General features: G+C 51.5%; 1 protein-coding gene across 1 annotated transcript in view; it reads left to right on the top strand.

Annotated features, from left to right (window-relative positions):
- Positions 1–26,526, top strand: part of SIM2 (SIM bHLH transcription factor 2) — a 51,296-nt gene that overhangs the window by 24,006 nt on the left and 764 nt on the right. The window contains exons 6-11 of the mRNA XM_049629138.1: positions 2,146–2,345; positions 7,732–7,838; positions 21,517–21,664; positions 23,101–23,269; positions 23,830–24,238; positions 26,420–26,521. Of these exons, the coding sequence (XP_049485095.1) occupies positions 2,146–2,345; positions 7,732–7,838; positions 21,517–21,664; positions 23,101–23,269; positions 23,830–24,238; positions 26,420–26,521 (1,135 nt within the window). The remainder of the gene's footprint in view (positions 1–2,145; positions 2,346–7,731; positions 7,839–21,516; positions 21,665–23,100; positions 23,270–23,829; positions 24,239–26,419; positions 26,522–26,526) is intronic.

Raw genomic sequence — 26,526 nt, 5'->3', positions numbered from 1 at the left:
AGGAGGGGGCAGAGGAGGGTCTGAAGGAGGGGGCAGAGGGTCTGAAATAGGGGGCAGAGGGTCTGAAGGAGGGGGCAGAGGGTCTTCACTGGTTTGTATTTTGCTTGCTACTCAAGAACATCTGCCGACAGAAGGCACAGGGACCCAAACATGGGACAACTTTCTAGTGACGCTGCTCATGCAGCAGGTAGGGGAGCTGGTGTCGTACAAGGAAACTCCAGGAGGACTGGGTTTTGTCATCTGAGACCACGAATAAGCGTGGCGAAGGATAGAATGTCACCCTGGCACGTGCACTTGGTGTTTCACACGGGTCGGGGCCCCCAGAGGCCACTGAGGATCCACACCCTGGGGGCGGCAGTGAGCGTTCAGAGCCCGGACATGTCGCTCCTCCCCTCGGAATGTTTCGCCAAGTCCGGTGGTGATGGCTGTGATGTGCTCGACTAATGATAGACCTGTTCTGAGGAGCAGCGAGGCTTCAGCAGCAGCATCTCATCTACTTAACTAAAAAAAAAAGTTTTTTGATAGAGAGAGAGTGCAAGTGTGGGAGGGGCAGAGAGAGAGGGAGACACGGAACCCGAATCAGGCTCCAGGCTCCGAGCTGTCAGCACAGAGCCTGATGAGAGGCTCGAACCCACAAACTGTGAGCTCATGACCTGAGCCAAAGTCAGGTGCTTAATCAACAGAGCCCCCAAGGTGCCCCACGTCTACTTAATTTAATTAACAGTCATAGCAGCCCTCTGAGGGAGTACTGTTGGCCCCATTTTATGATCCTCAGGGACGCAAGCAAGGAAGGGAGAAGACGGGCAGAGGCCCGCAGGCTGGGGGTCAGAGCCCCTTCAGGCTGCATTTCTCCGGCAGATGTGGCCGCCTGCTCTGGCAAGTTCTGGAATCCAGGAGCAGGTCCCCCGAAGAGCCCACGGGCAGCCCCAGAATCAGCACCCCCAGACGGAAGGGCCGGTAGGGGGAAGCGTGCACTGAGCGTCCCCTTCCAAGCTTCTGATTCCTCCCTGGCGTCTGAAGTTACTGTCTCTCCCTCCTCAGAGGAGAGAGGTGCTAAGCCCATGGCTCCGGAGATGGAGGGGATGGGGGCCTTTGTGCAGGAGCATTTGCATGTTAGTAAAGGGTGGGGGAGAGAAAGGGGACAGCTTTGTGCCTCTGAAGCTTATTCTCTTTCTGGAACACCCCTCCTGATCTCCTCCCCACCCCAGGGGCTGCTTCCCCTTCAGCATCTCCTCAGCCCTCTCCTTTGAACTCCACACTGAGCTCTTCTTCCCTTTGACTTTACCCCACTCTCTTTTATAGTTTGGGGGATACATTTTTTGTTTGCTGACCCAAACTCGAGGCCTATTTCGACCAGGGTTGTGGGGAGCCCCCCACCCCGTGCTGTCCTGTACCCAACAGACTTGGGTCTTGAATTGTTTCTGCCACTTATTAACCGTCTAATCGTAAGCAAAACACATCGCCTGTCTTGTCCTCAATATTCTCCTCAGTTAAATGGGACAATAGACCAGAAGGATTTCAAGATCTGTTGCAGCCCTAAAGACTGAATGCGTTCAGCAGTCCTGGAGGAAGAGAGCTGAAGATTTTAGCTGTTCATCACTGCTGTCATGATCCTTTCGAGATTTTACTGATCCTAACTTATATAAATGCTTCCAATATGGAGGCTGAAGGTTGCACAAATGTTCCTGTTTGACATTTGGAACACTATACCCTCTCTCCTGCATGGTTTGTTTTTTGTGTTTTTTTTGTTTTTTTTGGCTATAACAACCAGAGGTTTCTATATAGCCTCTCTGGCTTTTTGCTTATCATAAGGGAATAAAATCTTGACCTATAAATAAAGTAAATAAAAACACATTAAGAGGAAGGCTTTTTTGATCCTACTGAATGAATTCTTTAAATTTTTTTCTTTTAACGTTTATTTATTTTTGAGACAGAGAGAGACAGAGCATGAACGGGGGAGGGGCAGAGAGAGAGGGAGACACAGAATCGGAAGCAGGCTCCAGGCTCTGAGCTATCAGCACAGAGCCAGACGCGGGGCTCGAACTCACTGCTCACTCACTCACTGCTGAGAGCCAGCAGGCTCAGAGCCGGGAGGAGTGGGTACCGGTCTAACCCCTGGGCTGACCCTGCCCTCTGCTTTGCCAGGTCATCCACTGCAGCGGCTACCTGAAGATCAGGCAGTATATGCTGGACGTGTCCCTGTACGACTCGTGCTACCAGATCGTGGGGCTGGTGGCCGTGGGCCAGTCGCTGCCACCCAGTGCCATCACCGAGATCAAGCTGCACAGTAACATGTTCATGTTCAGGGCCAGCCTTGACCTGAAGCTGATCTTCCTGGATTCCAGGTGAGTTTGGCACCTGCTGCTGCTGCAGAATTCCAGAAGATACTGACAGTGGAAACTGGCCCGAACGCTGTGTTGTTAAGCCAAAATGTACGGAGGAAATAAGCCGTACTAAGAATGGGAGTTAGGGGACGCCTGGGTGGCTTAGTTGGTTAAGCGTCCGACTCTTGACTTGGGCTCAGGTCATGATCTCATAGTTCCGTGAGTCGGAGCCCTGCGCTCTGGGCCGTAAGCCCAGAGCCAGTTTGGGATTCTCTCTCTCCCTCTCTCTGCCCCTCCCCTCCAAAATAAATAAATTAATTAATTAAAAAAAAAAAAAAAGAATGTGAGTTAGAAGGGTATTTAGTGGAACCAAGTCAGGAATTGAAAGAATTGATGTCAGCTTTAGTACTTAAAGAGTAGCCAGCTTCTCCAGGTGCTGGGTACTTGTTGTATATTATTTATTTATATTTTCATCATCTCACTGGAGTTGGAGCTGGAAATATGTGCTGTGGACACAAGTTAGCCTTTGTTGAAGGCCTGCGATGTCAGGATTCTGCCTTGTATGTCTGTCAAGTAGGTGGGACCTTAAGGCAAAGAAAAGATTTTGCAATGAGCTGGTGGGAAGCCATCGGAGCTCTGATGGCCACAGAGCTGAGGCTGAGAGCAGACAGGTGGCCTTTGCCGGGAAAAGCTGTGACTACAAGCTCAGTGGGTGCCCTGTCTGGGCTAGAAGGACACCTCTGGCTGGCAGTGAGGGCAAAGGTACAGTGGCCCCTGAACTGTCTCTCCCAACCGCCCTTCCCCTCCTCCCTGAGAATGTCCACCCATCTGAGGATCTCTTGTCAGAGAGAGAAGGGAGAGCAAATGAGGCAAAAGCACTAATCTGTTGTTTTGCTTGGCCTGCCGAAGCTGGCCACACAGGGGAGGTGTGTGCTGAAGAAGCCATGGCCTGTCCCCCAGGAGGGCTTGCCGGCTTCACGTGGCCCCAGGCCCTTGGGGCTTCCTCCACCTACCATTTTCTTTTTTTATTTCTTTTTTATTTTTTTTTAATGTTTATTTATTTTTGAGAGAGAGAGAGAGAGAGACAGAGCACGAGCAAGGGAGGAACAGAGAGAGAGGGAGACAGAATCTGAAGCAGGCTCCAGGCTCTGACCTGTCAGCACAGAGCCCAGTGCGGGGCTTGAACTCACGAGACGTGAGTCCACGACCTGTGTGGAAGTCAGGCGCTTAACCGACTGAGCCACCCAGGCGCCCCTTCCGCCTACCATTTTCTTATCCGTAAAAAAGTCAGCCTCGCCCTGCCCACTCGGCTACCCACAGGCTGTTAGGAAAGATGAAATTTGATAATAGATGTGAAGCATTCGTAAAAGTAAAGCCTGGAAGCACTTGGGTGGCTCAGTCGGTTAAGCCTCTGACTTCGTCTCAAGTCACGATCTCACAGTTTGTGAGTTTGAGCCCCGTGTCAGGCTTTGTGCTGATGGGTCGGAGACTGGAGCCTGCTTTAGACTCTGTGTCTGCCTCTCTCTCTGCTCCTCCCCTGCTTGCACTGACTCTCTCTCTCTCAAAAGTAAATAAACACTAAAAAAAAAAACAAACAAAAGTAAAAAGCTGATGCACCCAGTCCTTTAGAGTCCTCAGCTGTACAGGAAGGGACAAATGTTCAGAGACCCCACTTTTGCCTTTCGGTGTGTGTGGCCAAGCTGTCTGGGAGAAAGGAGGTATATATGTGTGGGTGTACATGTATATACGTGTATACACACATATGTGTAAATATAAATATAAAATTTTGCTAATATTTATTGATTTTTCCCACCTTTTTATTCTGGTAAAATATACATGACATAAAATTGACCATTTTAACCAGTTATGGGAGAAAACCAAACATACCTGGTTAGGGGTGGGAGACAGAGACACAAAGTAGCCTAGTTTATCATTAGTGAACCTCAAACCCTTCAAAGGTAGAGAAATGATAAGGGTTGGCCTGACAGGCTTGCCATCGTGCTCCCAGAAACTCCAAGCAAAGAGTACCCAAAACTCTTTGCGGGAAGGAGGCCAGCACCTTGGGGCTGGCCGGACTGACAAATGCCGTCTTACTGCATCGAAGACAGAGGCACCTGCCAGCAGAGGGGCCCTGGGCGGGTGGACTGTCTGGGCCCATGGTGGCAGCATGAGAAGGAGTTCTTTCTGGATTCAGGGGCCACTTCTAAAAGTGAACGGAAAGGAATTTTGGCCGTCTGAGCTCATTACTTTAGAAACTTGGGAGGATATGACCAGGTTCCCCCTTGTTACCTCTGTCTCCTAGTTTTTCCTTGACAATTCTAGGAAAAGCCTCTGAGGCCTGGTGAATTCTCTAGAAGAGGAAAGAGAGAGGTCTCCCCAGAGGAGACATTTCAGATCTTCTCAAATTGTTTGAAGCATACAGCTTTGAAACACAAAGGACAAATGGGGGGCTTTGCAGAAGAGGGTGTTCGAAGGTAGCTCAGAGGCCAGACTGCTCCTGAAGGAAACAGGAAACGGTTTCTACAGAAGTCCCTTGCTGTTCTCCCAGCTACGTACCAGGAAGCTTCTAACAGATCTCCTGAACTCCTGTCGTGTAGATGTTTCAAGGGCTCAGAGACGAGCTAGAATTCCTCGAACTCACTCTGGTCTCCAGTCTGTTGCAGTTCGGTCTCTGAGGGGCCGCTGGGGGTCAGGGACAGAGGGGCTGGCCCAGGACCGAGAGGGCAGCAGAATGGCCCAGCAGGGTGGGAGATGTCAGCTCCTCCATCCAAAGCCCAGAAGCCACGGCGATGGGTTGGCCTGAAGCCCAGCAGCCCTGAAGTCACAGGGCCCTGGGTGGGGGGCCTGCAGGGGTGGGGGTGGCCACTTGGCCCCCCACCCAGTGTAATCCCAGACACAACTGAACTCAGCATAACCTGAAATTTGGTTCAGAGGGGTTTTGTGGTATTTCACTTTGAAACTGTAGCTGGTGCTTTTGCTAAGGATGGGTGAACCCAGCCATGTTTGGGGTTTGGCAAATCCCTCTGACAGGTCTTCAGACACTGGAGGTTTGGAAAAAACCAGGAGGGCATGCTGCCAGACCCTTCTCTCTCCCTTTAATTTTTAAAGCCAGTGTGCGCTTTGATGAGAAACTTAATACATGTGTTTCTGATTCATTTACACGTTCGGGGCTGTTGTTCTGTAACTTTACTTCCAAAGGGTCTGGGAAGCCTCTTTCGTCCCCACGCCGTAGAGACCCCTGGTTTTCTTTTTCCTGGGGGGGTGGGGTGGGGTGGGGAAGCCAGGTCTCAGTTTTCCTGCCACACTGTTAGACTCCGATGGGGCCTGAAGTTCTAGATGGCCCTTAGATAAGTCCCCGAGCCCGGAAAGGCCTGCACTGGTTCCCTTTCCACTGACCTTCAGCCCCATCTCCTTCCCGCCCTGGAGGAACACCATGGAAATGTGTATACCAAATAGTGAGCGGTTCCAGGGAAATATGAGGCTCTCCGAGATTTACGACCCGGAGCCCGCGCAGAACTCGACAGAAAGGGGAGCGCGTTACGGAACGAAAGTGAGGTCGAGTTTCCCCGTGGAGTTCGCAACTGACATTTCAGAGACAAGCCAGCAGGACCCCCGGTCCAGGCCGTCCTCAGGCCCCACCTCTGCCCCCTCGGGACTGACTTCTCACCAGGACCTCCCTTCCTCTGGAAAAGCTTCCTGTCCTTCTCTTTCATCTGTTCTTAAATATCTGTCACCAAGGCTCTTCGGCCACCTCTTCCAAGGGGCATAGTCACCGGGTCGGTTGCCCGGGGCCCCGGGAAGTGACACCACTGCCACGTGCAATTTCCACCTGCGGATGGAGTGATCCAGACGCCACGGATGATGTGGTCTTGGACGCTGGGAGCCACTTCTCCTCAAAGAGCTGATGTGAGAAGTCAGTATTCCTGGGGCCTGATGAGAACAGAGAGGCGGTAATGGCATGAGGGCACCGGGCACGTGTTGCCCTTCTGCCAGCGAACGTTATGATTTACCCCACAGCCACAGCATTTTCGGGTGTTGTACTAGTTTTTGGACGCTGCACGAGCCTCCGTTGATCGGACGCGTTAATGTCTCCAGTTCTTCTGCAGATGCTCCCGCCCGACCAAAACCTCGTGAGACCGTTGTGCCAGGTAGCAGGGGCCAGTGGGAGATAAAAAGGCTCACACACACAATAGCCAGGACGTGGGAGCAGCCCAAGCGTCCCTCAGCGGATGGACAGACAAACAAAACGTGGTATCTACATAAAATAGAACATAATCGAGCCATAGGAACGAACGGCGTTCTGTCCCACAGCACAACGTGGGTGACCCTTGAAAACAGGATGCCAAGTGAGAGAAGCCAGACACAAAGAGACATCTACCGGGTGGTTCCACTCATCCGAGATATCTAGAATCGACAGATTCCTAGAGACAGAGGGAGAGGGAGGTTACCTGTTGCGGGGGGGGGGGGGGGGGGTGGCGTGTTCTGAAGAACATGGTGGTTGTAGTCATTGCCACTACGTGTAGACATAAAAATGGTCAAAGTGGCAAAGGTTGTGTAATGCATGTTTTTCCACAATAATAATTTTTTAAAAAATTTAAATGTTTATTTTTGAGAGAGACAGAGAGACAAAGTGTGAGTGGGGGAGGGACAGAGAGAGAGGGAGACACAGAATCCGCAGCAGGCCCCAGGCTCCCCACTGTCAGCCCAGAGCCCGACATGGGGCTCGAACTCACAAACCATGGGATCATGACCTGAGCCAAAGTCGGGGCTCAAAACTGACTGAGCCACCCAGGTGCCCTGATTTTTGAGAGAGAGAGAGAGAGACAGAGAGACAGAGAGACAGAGAGACAGAGTGTGAGTGGGGGAGGGTCAGAGAGAGAGGGAGACACAGAATCGGAAGCAGGCTCCAGGCTCCCAGCTGTCAGCACAGAGCCCGACGTGGGGCTCGAACTCACGAACCCTGAGATCGTGACCTGAGCCAAAGTCGGACGCTCCACCGACTGAGCCACCCAGGCGCCCCCACGATAATAATTTTTAAAAAGGTCCCCACTGGACTGTCACCCAGAAGCCACTGGAAAGTAGTTCTTTCTCCCATCAGAGTTCACTCTTAAGCGCCCCCAGACAAGCTTCACCCTGAAAAAGGAAAACATTTGAAGCCACCCCAAACGTTCTTCTCGCCAGCAGTTTCAGAAGAACATTCCTGCCCATGAATAGTGCTACATCCTGCACTGGGCTGGCGTTCAAAGCCTTTCTCCTTGTAAAAAAAGATCATTCTCGGTTTCCAAAACCAACATCACCCCCCACCCTGAGCCTTTTAGCACTTGATTAGTCGGCAAAACCAATATTAGTTTAAATGGAAGGCAACCTACAGAACAGGGTAACACACGGAGCCACTGTCCTCCCCCAGGGTGACCGAGCTGACCGGGTATGAGCCGCAGGACCTGATCGAGAAGACCCTCTACCATCACGTGCACGGCTGTGACGTGTTCCACCTCCGCTACGCGCACCACCTCCGTGAGTACCTCGCTCACGGCGCGGGGCCAGGGGCCGGGGCCGGCCAGGGAGGGGGTGGCCAGAAGCGGGGCGGGAAGGCCACCCTTGTTTGGTACAATGGTCCTCCGCTGCGCACACGTGAATTCTAAACCTCAGACTGACCCCATCCACCCCTCCGTTTAGCACAGCTACTGGTCAGTTCTCAAGCATCCAGGCTTACCTTCCAGTGAAACTCTGGCAGGTGTGGGATGGTGCACAAGTTGCTGACTCGAGACGGTAGATTGGGAACCTAGATTTCTCTAGGACATCCGGACACGTTCACACAAAGCGCAACAGCAGAAGCACCAACGCGTGCAGAGCCCTTGCTCCTGTGGGGCACTGGCTTAGGTGATTAAAGATGTTACTAACCCGGTGAAGGAGACTCTCCTGTTCGTGATCCTCCTATTCCTACTGAGGATGCTGAGGTTCAGAGAGGTTAAGCCACTTGCCTGAGGTCACACAGCGAGAGACTGGAGAGTCTGGAGCCAAAGCAGCCAGGACCCGGCCCCTGACCACTGTCCGCCACCCGGCTGGGAGGCTCAGGGGAGACCACAGGTTCCCAGGATGGGAGAAGTCAGCATGGAAAGAATGAACAGTCACTATTCGATTGGCCAGTGCAGAAGGTTTGGTGAACATCTGGACGGGGAGGGGGGTGGGGCTCTAGTCACTGACATGTTCAAAGAAGTGACACTTTTCTTCTAGAATCCGAATCAAGGCAGCAAATAACTGGCACGGGGCGGGATACCTCATGTCCAGCCCTCCATGCCTGGACCCAGGGGTGCTTGCTAATGGGGTGCAGATGGCCGGAGCAGCCAGCTCTGCAGGGCCCTCTCGGTGGAGAGGGCAGGCGATTGCTCCGAAAACCCCAGCCCCGGGGGTCCCCCGCCCCTTTCCGTGGAGGCAGGAGCATGGCAGGAGCCCCGATATTCAGCAAGGGAGCTGGAAGCAAGCCCCCAAATTACCTGCAGGAAGGGATCCTCTTCCAAGTGGGGCTCCATTGGGAGGGATTAGGCCTCTAAGCACAGAGAATGAAAACTTATGGAATTGAAAGTCTTCGTTTTAAATCCCATTTCCTCTCTCTCGAACTACCTGGCTAACAGGGGAGCAGGGATTTCCGCCCTGCCACCACCTGGGAGAAATAAATACAGCTTGTGTTTGGGAAGTGTAACGAAGGCCACAGCGATGACCAGCACAGGGCTCCTGTGTCCCCAACACAGAACGGAAGCTTTTCACGTATCCATTTTTTTTTTAACTTTATTTTGTATTTATTTTGAGAGAGAGCAAGCAGGAGAGGGGCAGAAAGGGAGAGAGGGGGGGAGAGAGAGAATCCCAAGCAGGCTCCATACCGTCAGCACAGAGCCCTATGTGTGGCTCGAACCCACGAACCGAGAGATCGTGACCTGAGCCAAAGTCAAGAAGTCGGATACTTAATGGACTGAGCCACCCAGGTGCCCCTCACGTATCCAGTTCGGGGCACGGGGCTGGCCCTGTGTCCATTTCCCAGATGAGCGGTGAGCCTCACGGGTGGAGACCTGTGGGCGGGCAGCAGCTGAGTCAGACAGGACCAGAGCCCGGGTTTGTTCGGCCCTCAGGCCTTGAGCGGTTCCCGCCACGTGATGGCTCTGAGCCTTGGAGGCACGGCCTGTCTTCGCTTCATCAGGAGCCCTGATCTTCCCCGAGCTCACCCGGCCTGCAGAGGGAGTTTATCTGAGAGGTCCACTGCAACTTGCATGATAAATTTGCCTCAGCTCACTGGAATTTAGCATTTCCAGACATTTCAATTATCCAAGAGAACCCTGAAAGGGAAGGCACACAGAAAAGGCAGAAGCATTTAGAAACCAGAGGAAGCACGTGTTTTTGTTTTTGTTTTTTCAAATGGGCTCGAATTAGTAAATCAAAGAAAATAAAAAATAGCAATATTGACAACGATTGCTATGGTGCGGTGACCTTAACTATGGTGGAGAAACCACCCCAGGGGCAGGAGGCAGAGAGCATATCCCAGCCAGGCTGGAGGTGATTGGGGGGGGGGGTGGCCTTGGGATCCACCATGAGCCTCGCATCTGTCCCTGACTCACTTCTGTCAACTTTTCCAGATGTAAACTAGAGGAGAGCTGACAGGGAGAGGTAGTGGAGGCCCTTGCCCACAGATGGGGGTGGGAATTAGTCTTCTAGAGCTCACACCTTGGCTCCAGGATTAGAACCTCACTTGGGTGTCCCTCTCAGGGAAGCCATGACATTAACCTGGACATGACTTTCCCCTCCAAAGCTGGGTCTTTCAGATGAAGAAAGGGGCGATATTCAACAAAACAGAGCATGATTTTTGGAAGCAGAGTCTTTATTGGTGCGGAGCTGGGGAAGTTTTGAAATCTCTCTGTTGTGTGGTCCCTGGGGTTTCATCTCCTTTCCAGGCACAGAACTGGGGCCAGAGGGGCCAAATCCAGAAGCCGACCTCGAGCCTGGGGTTCAAGTACAGTAGTTTGTTCGGACAGTGACTGAAACACGGGTTGGGGAGAGAGAGAAATAAGCCATGGAAGGGAAGGAGCCACGAGACGGGCTTGTCTGACTGGGACTCAGTCAAGGGGAGTGAGCTGAGGTATTTAGACTCCTGCTCCTGCCTGTCGTGAACTGAAGGCTGCTCTTAGGGGTGTTAATCTCCCCGTCCCCCCTCATCTGTTAGAGTGAGCTCTGCCAAAGAAAGGCCTCAGGAGGGAGATGGGGCCGTCAGAAGTTCCTGGGTGCACTCCATGGTGAGGGGAGGGACGTGAGGAGACATCAACCAGAGCGAAGGTCCGCCTCTTTACCGTGTCTCCTCAGCCTCCTCCCCTCATTGGTCTCCAGGCTTTGTGAAGAGTTCTCCATCCAGCCATCCCTCCATAAGGTGCTCCTCACCCCCCAGTCCAGCCTACTTGGTCATCTTGTCCTTGCTTTGCACACCTTAGTCACCTTTCTCTTGTGGGGTGGGGGGCTTTTTTTTTAAGATTTTATTTTTAAGTCATCTCCACACCCAGTGTAGGACTTGAACTCACCACCCTGAGATCAAGAGTTGCACTCTCCACCAATTGAGCCAGCAGGCGCCCCTCTGGGGGGACCCTGTTGCCCTCACTGCTCAGGGTCCCTGTTGCTCCATTGGAGTGTCCTCTATCCCCAAACTCCTGCCCCATGGGCGGGGGGGGGGGGGGGGGGGGAGCTAAGCACCACCCCCCTTTCCAGTTCTGTTTTCACTACCGCCATGATGTCAGCTGCTGCCACATCTCTTCCAGGAGGGTGTGTCCAGCTCCTCCCAGCCCAACCCAAGGGCCCTAGGTTCTTATTTCTGGACAATGCTTTCACCTCATGCTGTTCACATTCTTATGGGGTCTATATTGATCTGCTCAGGCCACTGTAACAAAATAACACAGGCTGAGGGGCCTGAACAACAGAAACTTGTTTCCTAACAGCTCTGGAGGCTGAAATCTGAAGTCAGGTTATCAGCAGGACCGGTTTCTCCTGAGGCTTCTGCCTCTGTAGGTGGGCATCTCCTTCCTGTGTCCTCACATGCGTGAGGCCCTCTGTGTGTGTCTGCCTTCTCATCTCTTTCTATGACAGGGACACCAGCCATATTGGATTAGGGTCCCCCTCTTACTCCATTTTCCTTTAATTACCTCTTTAAAGACCCCATCTCCAAATGCAGGGACATTCTGAGGTCCTGAGGGTCGGGGCTTCAACATACGAATCTGGGTGGAACACAGGTCAGCCCATGACAGGGACTTTCTTTAATAGCTCTGTGTCCTTACCCAGGTAGTGGGCCCAGCTGGGCAGGCTGGCTTGGGGAGGGCAGGTGGGAGGTTTGTGAAGGCAGGATGCTCATTTGGAAATGTGGCTTTTCGGTCCTGTCTCCTGGTGCTTCAGTAACGCAGGGCTCAGGAACCTAGCCCAAGCCTCCCGCCCTCCCGCCCTCCCGCCTGGGATCCCAACCTGGATCCCAGATCCGCACGGTGGCCCCTCCAAGCTGGGGGCTCAAGTCCTTCAATTCAGTCACCGCTGGAGCTGGCCTAGTGGCTGTCCCAGGAGCACAGGCATGCAGGGTGGCCTCTCCCACTTCCTCCCCATCCCCCACAGCTGCACATGGCTGGAGGGGCCAGGGGCCACGGTGACCCTCAGGATTCCAAGACCACGGGTCGGGGGGCGGGCGGCTGGCCCCCTCTTACAGGGAGACATACAGACGCATCTTCCTTCGCAGTTGATGAGGTCACTGAGCGCAAGAAACATCTACAATACCCAGGGAGGTCACTGTCCGATTCTCCAAGGCCAGATTTTCTCCACACTGGCGTCCAAACCCCAGGACTCTCTGGAGATGGGGCGAAGGGCTCTGCCAGCAGCAGAGTTGGACATCAGGCAGTGGTGGCTCTGGATGACCTCAGTCAGCCAAATGGTTTTCACACATTGTTCAAAATGTTATCTTAACCCAGTGCAGGGATCCACAGGGTCCAAAGAAAGCATAGCCCCTGAAGAAAGAGAATTCAACACCTTCCAGAAAGTCAGCTTCCTGAGGAGAAGCAGGGCTGCGCAGGGCAGTCTTTGGGGAGCATGGGCTTCCAAGGGGTCAGCAAGACAGGGGCTGGCATGGCCCAGACACCTCGTGTCACTGTGGGCCTGGGCCTTCCCAGATGAGCCATGCGAGTCAGACCGTGCCAGGGCTTTCCCCAGAGCTTCTGTAGAGAAAATGAACACGGATCCTCTAGGGAGCGTATTTGAGCCCCCCTCCAACCCTGTGCCCTGCCCATTGTCCTGTGGTGGCCGAGGGAAGGCCCCCACAGCTCAGCTAAGTGTGGGCCCTGGTGCAGGCATGACAGTCACGTGGCCTCAGGGAAACGGGGGCCCTGAGCTAGGGTCTGCCCTTGCTGTCTCCCTCCTGTCTTTGTCAGGTATTTGGGTGACTTTTTCTTGCATGGAGGGGAGCCAATAGAGGTCTGTATTCTCTTGACCTGCAGGTCCTGGGGGTGGGGAGGGGGTGATGCACAGTTGGGAAGGGATTGATATCGCTGAACTTGAAGATCTGTTGAGGGACACCAGGCAGATTTCTGGAAGACACAGCAGTTTGGAAGAACCATGATGTCCAAGATGGTGGAGAATTGCACCCAGCTCCCCGCCTGGGGCCCCTGGACAGAGTGGGTCAGGTCCAGATCACAGAGAGTGCAGGCCAAGTCCAACTGTCCTAACGCTTTCAATCTCACGCAAAGGCTTCTAAGCCTGAATATGTGGTCTACAGAGTTCAAGCAATAACTGTCATAACAAAATTCCAGGACACCTGGCAGCACAGGGGGCACCTGGGTGGCTCAGTTGGTTACGCATCCGGTTTTTGATCTCAGCTCAGGTCGCGATCTCGAGGTTCGTGGGTTCGAGCCCCGCATCTGGCTCCACACTGACGGTGCAGAGCCTGCTTGGGATTCTGTCTCTCCCTCTCTCTCTGCCCCTCCCCCCCATTCATTCTCTGTGGCTTTCTCCCTCAAAATAAGTAAATAAACTTAAAAAAAATTTTAAGGGCACCTGGGTGGCTCAGTCAGTTAAGCGTCCGACTCTTGGGTCCGGCTCAGGTCATGATCTCACAGTTCATGAGTTCGAGCCCTGCATCAGGCTTTGTGCTGACAGTGCAGAGCCTCCTTGGGATTCTCTCTCTCTCTCTCTCTCTCTCTCTCTCTCTCTTTCTCTGCAACTCCCCCGTTCGTTCCCTCTGCCTCTGTCTCTCAAAATAAATAAACTTAAAACAAATGAAGTGGCACACGAGAGTCACAAACTCAAATGCTTATGGGGCCAGGCATGTAGCATGAATGTGTGAATGGGCATCTGTAGGGCAGTAGGGAATGGCTAACACGTGACCATCCAGAGGCATTCCCAGTAAAATAGCACTGAGCCACCAACAGAACCCACCCGTGAGCTTACGCGGTCCATGGGACACTGGTGTGCAACCAGACTGTAGCATCGCTGTGGAACAGGGCACAAAGGTCTCGAAACGGAAGACAAACTTTCAAGTCTCCATTCCACTGTGACGATTACATGTCAGGCGGGCGCCAGCCTCTGCTGCTGGCCTTGCCTCTGGACTGGAAACGGGTGATCGCGTTTAATTCATGCTCAGATCCCTTTAGATGCTCTCTTGCAAGCAGGGTCTGGAGGCAGAGGAGGCGTTGGCTTGCAGGTGGAGGTGTGGGGAAGCCTACACCTTGAGGGCGAGCCAGGAGCAGGGGAGCGGTAAATCATGGGAGAAAGCACCGCGTGATCTCCACGTTGTCCTGACCCGGAAGCAGTTGTGGACATAGAGGTGTGGGCTGGACCTTCTCGGTGTTGCCAGACGGGTCAAGCTCTGCCCATCATCCGTGGTCAAGGTCCCTTTGGACACATCCCACAAGGTGGCCCTTGTGGGCGTTCTTCCTTCAAGTGCTTCTCTCTTCCCGGTTCGTTCCGTGTCGTTCTGCCAGCCAGACGTGCAGACTCCCTAGAGGAGCGCACGGCTTTCCATCAGTGTCACCGACTGCAGGTCTGAGCTGGCAGAGGGGACATAGCAGGAGGAGGGGATCAACCTCACCAGTGTTTCTGTGGAGGGCGGTTTTGTCTCCTGGCGCTGCTCTAACGAAATACTACAAACTGGGGGGCTTAAAACAGCGGAAATGTACTCTCCCAGGGTTCTGGAGACCGGAAGTCCGAAGTGAAGGGGTCAGCAGGGCCGAGCTTCCTCAGAAAGCTCTGCAGGAGGATCCTTCCTGCCTCTGCCAGCTTCTGCTGGAGTCCTTGGCTTGCAGTCCCAGCTCACCAGTCTGTGCCTCCACTTTCCCTCCTGTGCGTGTGTGTCTCCTCTTTGGTCTCTTATGGGGGGATCGTTGGAGGCAGGGCCCACCCTGTTCCAGGACGATCTCGTCTATCTTGAGATCCTTGACTTAATTACACCTGCAGAGATCCCTTTTCCCAAATACGGTCACATTCACCGGTTTCAGGGGCCAGGACGTGGAACACATCGTTTGGGGGAACCCCATTCAATCACCATAGGGATTTTTGGCATCTGACATCATCAGCTCTTACAATTCAAAACGGAAATAGAAATTATGCTCCAGGCCAAGGTTCCCTTGCCTCCCAGAGGAACCAGGCAGGCCACCTACTTTTCTGCGTAGCAGATTCACGGAACTAGAATTTCCACCCCAAAGCGGCCTGGGCAAACCGTGACCGCTGGCTTCCCTCTCAGCATGGGGCACCCTGATCTCAGAACCATCTGAGGCCCCGATGCTGGAGATGCTGTGGCCCCACAGGAGCCTAGGAGCAGGGCCTCTGTTCCCGGAGCTTACAGCTTACGGGCCATCTCCAGCCTGCCTGGTCCCCCACCGCCAAGCAGAGCCTTACTTTATAGCCCCCCCCCCCCCGCCCCACCGCTCTCCTCCTCCCCCCACCCTCCACGGGATCATTTCAGGCAGCTAATTAAGAGCAACAGATTGGAGGGGGAGCTAGACCGAAGCAAGGCATGTTGTGACTAAGCGTCTAGGATTTCAGCTTGGATTGATAATGTGGACTATCACCACGGGTCATAGAGAAGCAAAAAACAATTCTATGCCCGTGTTTGTTTGGTCTCTGTATCTAAGCCGCCTCAGAGCAGAGTCAGGGAGCGTCAGAAATAAAATCTCTACAACTGCTGCCCTTGGCATCCGAATATAAAATATTTGGGATAAACTGGCTTTATTGTATCCAGCTTAGATGATTATGGGTAGGTTTTAGGAATGTTGTAAGAAATAAGGAAAGTATGAAATCCAAGAGAGGGAAAAGGAAAACTACACCATCTTGCTGCCAGGGGCGTGATGGGTACCGCTAGGGACAGATTTCAGAGTGGAGGGGCTGAGCAAGTCCTTCTGTTGAAGGAATGACCTCTGGGGAAGTCCACGTATGGGGCCCCAGGTGGGTCCCATAGCATGTCTTTCGGGGCCAAAAGCAAATTGGCCGAGTCTCCGCTAACCTTCCTTGTACCTCTCCTTGCACATTGAGCCACAGAGAACCTTCTGGAGACTCGTGCCCCTTCCTCCCAGAGGGATCACTCTGAGACAAGGGAGTCAGAACACCGGGCTGGGGGCCCCGGCTATGCCCTCAAGATTTGCTGGCCCCACTTCCTGGTGGTGCCTACTTCCCACAGCTGTAGGGGGTGTGAAATGAGGGGTTCGGACATGAGCGGGCACCCGAAACCATGGATTTTGCTGTTAAAAAAGCAAACCCCAAGAGGAGAAACATTGTAAGGATAGCTCTTTCCTATTATCTCTGTCTGTGCTCTCCAGCACGGACTCTGGCCCCTGCCCCATGTGTCCACGGAGGTGCACATGCTAAACCCGGGAAGAAGAGAGCCTGTGTCTGCACTGTTCCCGGGAGCCCCGCCCCGCGTCCCAGGGGTGGAGGGGGGGATGGCGGTCACCCACCGAAGGGGTGGGGGGCCTGATCCGTGTTGTATTTCTACTTCCCTGACCCCACACAAACTACCTGCCTGTGGAAAAAATAATTTTTTCATTAAAAAAAAAAATTTTTTTTTAGATGTTTTTATTTATTTTTGAGAGAGAGACAGAGCATGAGTAGGGGAGGGGCAGAGAGAGAGGGAGACACAGAATCCGAAGCAGGCTCCAGGCTCTGTGCAGAGCCTGATGCGGGACTCGAACCCACAAACCACAAGATCGTGACCTGAGAAGTTGGACGGTCAACTGTCTGAGCCACCCAGGTGCCCCAATAATTATTTCACTTTTATTTTAAAGCTGATACCTCCTTATTGTTGGAAATGTAGAAAATCAAGAAAAGTGGAATAGAAGAAAATGAAAATTAACCTGTAATTTGACCAGATAATGAGAGTTAATATGTATTGAGTCTTTGCTGTGTGACTGCCACCACTAGTCTAAAGCTTCCCATAGGTGATCTAATCCTCACTGTGACCATGCGAGGTAGGGAGTGTGATTACGCTCTTGTTCCAAACAGGGAAACCGAGTCACCGGGGCTTTGTAACGTGTCCGAGATCGCAGTTAGTTGGGGTGTATATGTGAGTGTGCATGTACTTTTTCTTACCTGTACTCTATGCTCTTCTGAATCTTGTCTCTTTTTTAATGAGTTATAACTGACATACAACACTATATTAGTTTCAGATGTACAGCGTAGTGATTTGATATTTGTACACGTTCCTGCATGATCAGCACAATAAGTCTAGTTACAATATATAGTTATACATTTTTTTTCTTGTCTTGAGAGCTTTGAAGAGCTCATTCCTTTAGCAACTTTCAATATACAACACGGTGTTATTAACTGAAGTCTCCGATGCTGGAAGTTTGTACCTCTTGACCATCTCCTTCACCCGTTTCTCCCACCTGCCCTCCGTCACCTTTGGCAACCACCGATCAGTTCTCTGTATCTATGATTTTTTTTATTAGATTGCACATGTGAGGTGCCAGGGCATTTGTCTTTGTCTGACTTACTTTACTTAGCATAATACCCTCGAGGTCCACCCGTGTTGTAGCAGATGGCAAGATTTCCTTCTTTTTTATGCCCAAACAATATTCCTTTGTGAGTGTGTGTACATATGTATACCACGATTTCTTTATCCATTCATCCATGGGTGGACACTTAGAGTGGTTCCATTTCTTGGCTATTGTAAATAATGCTGCAGTGAACATGGGGCGCAGGGGTCTTTCCGAGTTAGTGTTTTTGTTTCCCTCAGAGAAATACCCAGAAGTGGTATTTCTGGAGCATATGGTAGTTCTGTTTTAAATTTTTTGAGGAACCTCCTCACTGTTTCCATGGTGGCTGCACCAATGTACCTTCCTAGTCATAGTACACATGGGTTCCCTTTTCCCCACATCCTTGCCAACACTTGTTATTTCTTGTCTTCTTGATAATAGTTATTCTGACAGGTGTGAGGTGAAACCTCATGTGATTTTGATCTGCATTTCCCTGATGATAAGTGATGCTGTGAACTTTCTCATGTACTTGTTGGCCGTCTGTATGTCTTCTTTGGGAAAATGTCGATTCAGACCTTCTGCCCATTTTTTAGTTGGACTATTTTATTTATTTGTTTGTTTGTTTGTTTATTGCTACTGAGTTGTATGTGTTCTTCGTATATGTTGGATGTTAACCCCTTATCAGGTACGTAATTTGCAAATACTGTCTCCCATTCGGTAGGTTGTCTTTTCATGTTGTTGGTGGTTTCCTTTGCTGTGCAGAAGCTTTTTAGTTTGATGTAATGCCGCTTGTTATTTTTGCTTTCGATCTTTTAAGGATTATTTTGTGGTTCCATACAGATTTTTAGGATCGTTTGGTCTATCTCTGTGAAGGATGATACTGGAATGTTGATAGGTATTGCATTAAATCTGTAGATGCCTCTGGGTAGTATGGACACTTTATATTAATTCTTTCCCTCCATGAACATGGAGTGTCTATCTTTGCATTAATATGTGTCTCCTTCAGTTTCTTTCATTGACGTCTCATAGTTTTTAGTGTCTTGGTCTTTCACCTCCTTGGTTAAATTTATTCTTAGCTATTTCATTATTTTTGATGCAATTGTAAATGGGATTGTTTTCCTAATTTCTCTTTCTGATAGTTCATTATGAATGTGTAGAAACTCAACAGATTCTTGTGTACTTATCTTGTATTCTTGACCCTTACAGAATTCTCTTATTCTAAGAGTCTTTTGATGGAGTCTTTAGGGTTTTCTATCTATAATATGCCACCTGAAAATAATGACAGTTTTACCTCTTCCTTTCCAATGTGGTTGTCTTTTATTTCTTTTTCTTGCTTAAGTGTTCTGGCTAGGACTTCTGATTCTGTGTCACATAAAAGTGGCAAACGTGGGCATCCTTGACTTGTTCCTGACCTTAGAGGAAAAGCTTTCAGCTTTCTCCTGTTGAGTATGTTGGCTGTGGACTTGTCATGGATGGCCTTTATTATGTTGAAGTACCTCCCTTCTATATGCACTTTGTTGAGACTTTTTATCATAGGTGGCTATTGAATGTTGTCAAATGATTTTTCTTTATCCATTTTTATTGTTCACTTTGTTCATGTGGTGTATCCTATTGATTGATTTGCAGATGTCGAACCATCGTTGCATCCCAGGAATAGATCCCATTTGATCACGCCGTATGATCCCTTTAATGTATTGTTAAATTCGATCTGTTAATATTTTGTTAAGGATGTTTACATGTACGCTCATCAGAGATATTAACCTGTAATTTTCCTTTTCTTGCAGTGTCCTTGTCTGGTTTGGGTATCCAGGTCATGCTGACCTCATACATGTGTTTGGAAGTGTTCTTTCCTCCTCTAATTTTCCAAAGAGTTTGAAAAGGATTGGTATTAATTCTTATTTAAATGTGTGGTGGAATTCACCGGTGAAGGAAGCCATCTGGTCCCGGACTTCTGTTTATTGTGAGGTTTTTGATGACTCCTTACCAGTTATTAGTCTGTTCAGATTTTCTATTTCTCCATCACTCAGTCTTCGTAGGTTGTATATTTCTGGCAAAGTATGTGTTTTCTTGTAAGTTGCTCAATTTGTTGGCATATAATTGTTTTTCTTAAAGTGTGTGCTACAATTATTTCCAAAATTTTTATTTAAATTCTAGTTAGTTAACATACTATGATTGTTCATAGTGGTCTGTTATTATCTCTGTATTTCTGTGATATTGAATCCTTTTTTTTATTTAACATTATATCATACACGTTCTCCATAATATTTCAAATTCTTATTAATCATTATTTCAATAGCGGCATAGTATTCCAAAGTTTATTTCATCTTCCCTAATTCATGGACAATTCAGCGTCCCCTTCCTCTTCCCCCTGAATTATTAGCAGGACCGCTTGTAATAGGATCAATGATTGGAAGTGAAGTCACTGTGTCAGTGGATGTGAACTGTCAGACCGCTTTCCGGGACGACACGAGTCCATGCTTCTATCAGCACGTGACAATGTCTCTCCCCATAGATCAGCTGACATCATTGTTGTCATTTTATTTCCCTTGAGATACAATTCATATAATATAAAACTGACCATCTTAACAGTTTTCAGAGGTTTTTAGTATATTTATAATGTCATGCAACTATTACCTCTACTGAGTCCCAGAACATTTTCTTCATCCCCAGAAGAACCCTGGTACCCATCAGCGGTCACTCCCGGCTCCCCTCATCCCCCAGCTCCTGTCAACCACTAATCTGCTTTCGGTTTTTACGGATGTGCCTATTCTGGACATTTCACATAAATGGAACCAGGCAATATTTGTTTCTTTTTTACTGTCTGCTGATTTAATGGATGGTATCTAGCTCTGAGTTAAGCAAATACATTGAACATTTGATCATCATTTATATTTAATCTTTGGTGAATTGTTTGTTCCAGTCCTTTCTTCATATTACTTCTAGGTCTTAATGTTTTTATTGGTGTGTATGAACTCTTTACATATTAAGGCTCACAACTCCTCGACTATCATTTTTGCAGTAATTTTTCTTCTGCACCAGAATATTTTGCTGCAGGTGTTAAAGTGGATGATAAAGAGGCACCCTTAATGTGGAAAGAAGTCACAGAAGGCCATGGAGAGCCTCGGGAGGGTTTGGGCAGACGACGCGGGGGCTCTGCCTAGTGGCATAAGATGGGGGCTGAATTTCTGTGTCTGTGAGCCTCCAGGGGGTTCCTTCAGTGCCAGCTAGTGCAGTCACAGAATTTGGCCCCCTCCCCAAACCCCTGCTCAGGTGGCTGTTAGTAGGGCCCTGGGGCCAGCCCTGATTTGAGAAACAGGAATGCCCTGTAGCCATGACCTGGGCATCAAGGGATGCCTTTTAGGTTTGTGCTGGCCTTCCCCTCCTTGGAGAAGGATAACTGGGCCTTTCTCTTCTCTCCTGCCCACCCAGTGCTTCTGGCACTTTCCTTTCTCTCCAGCCTGTGCCCTCCAGGCCCTGAGGCAAATTAGTACAGAGGCTTTGGAAGTGAGTATGGCTCAGAAGTCTGGAGTTTGCACCCACGCGTAGAAGATGGGCCCAGAGGCCCAGTTTTCAGAAACTAAATAGCCAAGCAGAGGTCCTTCCTACATGAGCAACGTAGGAAATTAATAGGCCTGATGAAAAGTGGGGCTGATGGGAAGAAAATATACATGGCAACAGAGTAGCAAACAGTCTCAAGGTGAACACACACATGTTCTGGAGAGTAGTAAATACTAACAACAATTTGAAGCTTGGTTGAATGTACTTATTATTTTGTTTAAACAACTGCATCACTCCCTGCCCCCGCCGCCACCTATTGAGGGTGTGGGGATTAAGGGTTTGAGGGATTATCACATCATCGTGGCATTTTGGAAACTGAAAAGCCAAACCAATTTTATCACTCTGCCAGATGCAAATGTTTTATGGGGACTAATTGTTTCTCCCAGTGAAATCAGTGACTATTAAATTTGAGTTCTCAACAGGGGAGGGGAGAGAACGCGCCTTGGACCTCTTGAAATTATAGGCAAAAAATCTTGCGTGTGTGCGTGTGCGCACACAAGCATGCACCTTCCTGTAGAGAAAGCCCATCTCTTTGTCGAGTTCCTAAAGGTGTCCTTGGCCCCAGAAAGGTCCAGAACTGGGGCTGAGGTCATCGGTGGGGGCAGAGCCCCCCAAGCAGAGCCTGCTAATTGTCCCTCGGGATTCGTGTCACCTTGTGCTTGCAGTGCTGGTGAAGGGCCAGGTCACCACCAAGTACTATCGGCTGCTGTCCAAGCTGGGCGGCTGGGTGTGGGTGCAGAGTTACGCCACCGTCGTGCACAACAGCCGCTCGTCCCGGCCGCACTGCATCGTGAGTGTCAATTATGTCCTCACGTAAGTCCGACGTATTTGTTTCCTTGCTCTCTCCTCTCCCCTGCCCCTCATCAGCCCGCTCTCACAAGCCGCAAGCCCTGTCTCTCTCTCTCTCTCTCTCTCTCTCTCTCAAACTGTTCATTTGTCTCCTGTTTTGTTTTTATTTGAACAATTGGTGGTTCGGGAAGGTCCAAACTATTTCTGAACTCGGCACCGAGGGCCAGGTGCTGGGCTGCGGTGGGAATACCACGAAGGGAGCCCTGCCCCAGGCACAGCTGAAGATCAGATCCGAGAGACCAGCTGAGGGGTGCGGGGGTGGGGGAAAGGTGGGAGATGCCCCCCATCTTGCCCAGGAGGGACAGGAGACGCGTCCAGACCGGGAATATGAACTTACGCTCCTGGTGCCCACAAACATCAGGGCCGTCTTGCGTGCTCCCACCATCTGGGACGGGGATCTCTCACATTTCCCCCGTATTTCTATATAGCCTATTGCAAATGATGATGAATGTTTGGTCTCTTTAAAATCTCAGAAGGCCAAGTTCAGTTGCAAATTCTTTTAGGACCATTAGACACACAACAGGACATAAGTCTCCCTGGGATCATATATTACTGTGGACCCACTGTGGCTACTGTTATGTTAAGTCACCTGCACCCAGCTCTGTCCCTGAACTTGACACCTTTGCTGTACCCCAGCCCCACCTTGAATAAGGTCCTCCTGTGTGTTCAAGGATTTGAACTCACTCCTGGATTTAGGCTCTCACTCCTTTCATAGAATGACTGCCTGGTCCCTGGTTTCTTGGGTTTTGTTTTATTATTATTTTTTTAGGAGTGTGATTTTGGCAAAACTGCAGGGAAGAGAGCATTTTAGCCCCCTAATGACTCTTCCTGAGCAGACAAGCGTGGGCTGGTACTTTAGGCGACCTCCCCTCCCACGAACACAACTGTGCCAAGCCGGCTCTTTACGGCCGAAATGGGCGCCTGATGTGGATGGAGATAGGCAGGGCTGACAGCCAGGCTCCTGGACCCTTGAAAGTCCCCCACTGGCGCCTCCCTGGGTGCTAAATGGAGAAACAGCCGAGCCACAGACACTCAAGGCGATGAGTACTGCTCCTGCCCTTGCTTTGGCCCCGACACGCTTCCTGGTGGCCCATGGTGTCCCTGGGGGACCTTTGGGACCTACAGGTCTGGAGACAGCTACCTCCAAATCATCCGGCTGGATAATGCTGACCTCTCTCGGCACTGCCCAGGGCTGCAGGGGGCCTTTGACGATGAAGGTGGGCGGCCCTTTGCTCAAGTCCCGGGCCCTGCAACCTCAGCGAACAGATTCGCTGGAGCTTGGGGAACGAACTTGCTGGGGGGGGGGGGGGGGGGGGGGGGTGGGGGGGGGGGGGGCAGGGAAGCCGCTCTGCCCCCCTGGCGGCCCGCTGGACATGACTTGTCCTGCTCTTGCTTCTCAGGGATATTGAATACAAGGAACTGCAGCTGTCCCTGGACCAGGTGTCCACATCCAAGTCCCAGGACTCCTGGAGGACCGCCTTGTCTACCTCACAAGAAACTAGGAAATTAGCGAAACCCAAAAATACAAAGATGAAGACGAAGCTGAGAACAAACCCGTACCCGCCACAGGTAACACACACCCCCTGCTGGGGGCTCAGGACACCCAGCCTGTTAAGGAACAATGAGCCTCAGTGCATAGCGGTCTCGGGTCTGGGGCCTGGAAGTTTCCCCGCCCTGGGGGGATGTCCTGCGCACACAGTAGAGACACGGCCTGAGGCACACGGAGCTAACATCTGGGAAGGCTCAGCAGGGCTGGAAAAAGAAGGCTAAATTGGGAAGGCACATCAGCTTGCTGGAATCCGCCTTCGTGCGCAGCGGTGTTTCCATGGCATTTTTTAAAATGAAAACCTTTTTTTGTTTTAATACTTTGTAACCTCTCAGAAAGTGGCTACATGTATCTGGTATGTTTTCCACTTGGTCTGAGACTGCCTCCCACCCCGGGGGGGGGGGCGGGGGGAGGTGTCTCTGTGGCACTGCTTGCTGCACACCTGTCCCCAGTGGGACCTCACTGTGGTGGCCGGGGGTGGGCCCAGCCCAGGGATGCGGTCAGGCTGACTCCGGGGCGGGATCCGGCGAGGCCGGAGGGGACTTCCTCACCGGCCCTGTCGTCCGTCTCCTTTGCCGTGCAGCAATACAGCTCGTTCCAAATGGACAAACTGGAAGGTGGCCAGCTGGGAAACTGGAGAGCCAGCCCCCCAGCGAACGCCCCGGCGCCCCCAGAACAGCAGCTCCATTCAGAAAGCAGCGACCTTTTGTACGCCCCGTCCTACAGCCTGCCTTTCTCCTACCATTATGGACACTTCCCTCTGGACTCTCACGTCTTCAGCAGCAAAAAGTCAATGTTGCCGGCCAAGTTCGGGCAGCCCCGAGGATCCCCGTGCGAGGTGGCACGCTTTTTCCTGAGCGCACTGCCAGCCGGTGGCGAATGCCAGTGGCATTATGCCAACCCCCTAGTGCCTAGCGGCCAGTCTCCAGCCAAAAACCTTTCTGAGCCGCCGGTGAACGCTGCTCGGCACAGCCTCGTGCCAAACTACGAAGGTGGGTCATGTTTGCACGAGGGGAGGGGGCAGGACTGCGAACGGTGGCGGTGGGTGGCAAGCGGAAAAAGGATCCTCACGCTTTGGGAAAACTTCTCCTTTTTCTGCTTGTAAGTAGGGATTCCACGCTCTCCTGCTGGCAACGGGAGTCGCTTCGTGACAGGCTGGAAAGCTGGGCGACCGCGCCCGTGTGCCACAAGTGGCACTGGTGACGGCATAAAGGGTGGAGGAAACCGGCGTTCAGCCACCCCCCCCCCAAAAGCTCCGGCCTCATTCGCTTCCCCAAGAGGGAGACAGAGTGGTTTTCAGGACCAGCTCCCATGTGCGGAGAATGCTCCAACGGCATTTATTTTAAAAGATTACTTTCCAGCCCGCCCCCAAATGAATCTGGGATCCTGTTGGCTTTCTTCCCACGCCAGTTTTCAAAGTGGGAAAAACAGTGGTGGAAATTCATGAGCTCAGAGACAGAAATGTCACTCACCAACCCGGGGCAAATGATGTAAACACTCCGAGGACTCAGTTTCTTCATCTGTAAAATGGGATCGGAGGCCAGGTGATATGCCTACCCCAGGGCTGGGCACACGCTAGGTGCCTGCCTGCACTGCTGGTTCAACAACAGGAATGGCCCCTCCAGCAGCCTTCCTGGTGGCAGACGAGCAAACGTCCTCTGTGGATGTGCCACCGGCTTCCCCAGGCCCAGTCTCCTGTTTGCTCACTGAGCCAACCCCAGGCAGAGGGTAGGTGGGGATTGAGGGGTGGCTGCGAGAGGTGTGTTCCCGTGGCACGCAGACCTAACTACTGCTCAGGGTGTAGACCAAGATAGTACAAATTCCTGCGGTGGCCACTAAATGCGGGTACATGTTATATGCCCCCAGCAACGGATCACCTGCTTAAAGAGGAGCGCTCTCGCAGGGCCCCCTCCTTTCCCCTCTTTCTCTCTTTGGAGGCAGGTAGGGCTCTGTTCCTCCTCAGCAGCTTTGGGAATCTCTTGTTCAGACCCGGTCTTTACAAGGCTGAGACCCGTCTTGTCCCTAATGTGAGACGAGGGATAGACCGTGGGAGAAAGCCAACTGCCTTGGAGATGACTAGGACACGTTTTTCAAAAGTGGGGAGCTTAGAAAAGAACACACCAGCCACTAGGGCAGCATGGTCCCGCCTTCGGCCTGGGCCGGTCCTCGGAGCCGCCAGTGTCTCAGATTTGGAGAGACAGCCATCAGTGTATTGGGTCCCTCAAATAACCAAGGAAGGGATTTCCCCTGACAGCCAACGAAAGAAAGAGAAAGCTAGGCATCTTGACAACAGCTGAAGATATTATCCACTTGAGATTGACCTGAAAGAATTATTTTTCTTGGTCTGTGGAAGTTGGCCAATGATATAACTAACCCACAGTATTATTTTTTAAAAAGTTGCTATTTTGAAAGCGAAAGAGGTTAATAACCACCTCGTTTATCACACACTTGGTAAAAAAAAGGACCAAAGGTGCTAATTTGGGGCAATTTGCGATCCACTTCCTAGTCTTTTTTGATATTAAAGGAAGACAAAGGTTGTCTTAAGATAAAAAAAAAAAAAATAGGGAGCTAATTGATTGCAGGCATCTAATTAGTGAGGGTGGTTATTACTTTAGTCATGAGCCCACTAAAGGGAGCAGGGTGATTACCACCCCACTCTCCCCACCGAGGGCTAAGGGGAAAAAAAAAAAGCAAGCAAGCCTCTAAACCAACGCTGTCCAAGATGGTAGCCAGCAGCCACGTGTGGCTCTTGGGCACTGAAATGCGGCTACTAGGAGAATGGGAGGTGCTGCTGGGTAGGAAGCTGCTGCACTTGGAAGGCAGGAACAAAGAATCAGATACCGCAATCATTTAAAACGATTGACCCCACACTGAAATAACCTTTCGGACATGTGGCATTAAATTGAGCGCACCGTTCACATGAATTCCACCTGTTCTTCTTCGCTCTTGAACGCGACCACCCGAACGCCGCAGAGCGCAGCCTGCGACCGGACAGCGCGGGCGGGCCTGGGCGCGGAGGGGCAGGGGCCGGGCGGCTGCGGGGGGCGGAGCGCGCTGCGGGTGGCCCAGAGGGTGGTGGCGGCGCCCGGGGCCCGCCGGGTTGGTGCCGCTTTGGGCGTGTCCCCTTCCTCCCCCCCCCGCGCGGGCGTCTAACGTGTCGCCTGTCCCCGCAGCGCCCGCCGCCGCGCGCAGGTTCGGCGAGGACACCGCGCCGCCGCCGCCGCCGCCGCCGAGCTTCCCGAGCTGCGGCCACTACCGCGAGGAGCCCGCGCTGGGCCCG

The sequence above is a fragment of the Panthera uncia genome, chromosome C2, assembly GCF_023721935.1.
Source record: "Panthera uncia isolate 11264 chromosome C2, Puncia_PCG_1.0, whole genome shotgun sequence".
In the NCBI taxonomy this organism is placed as follows: domain Eukaryota; kingdom Metazoa; phylum Chordata; class Mammalia; order Carnivora; family Felidae; genus Panthera; species Panthera uncia.
This window is presented reverse-complemented; position numbering and strand designations above follow the sequence as displayed.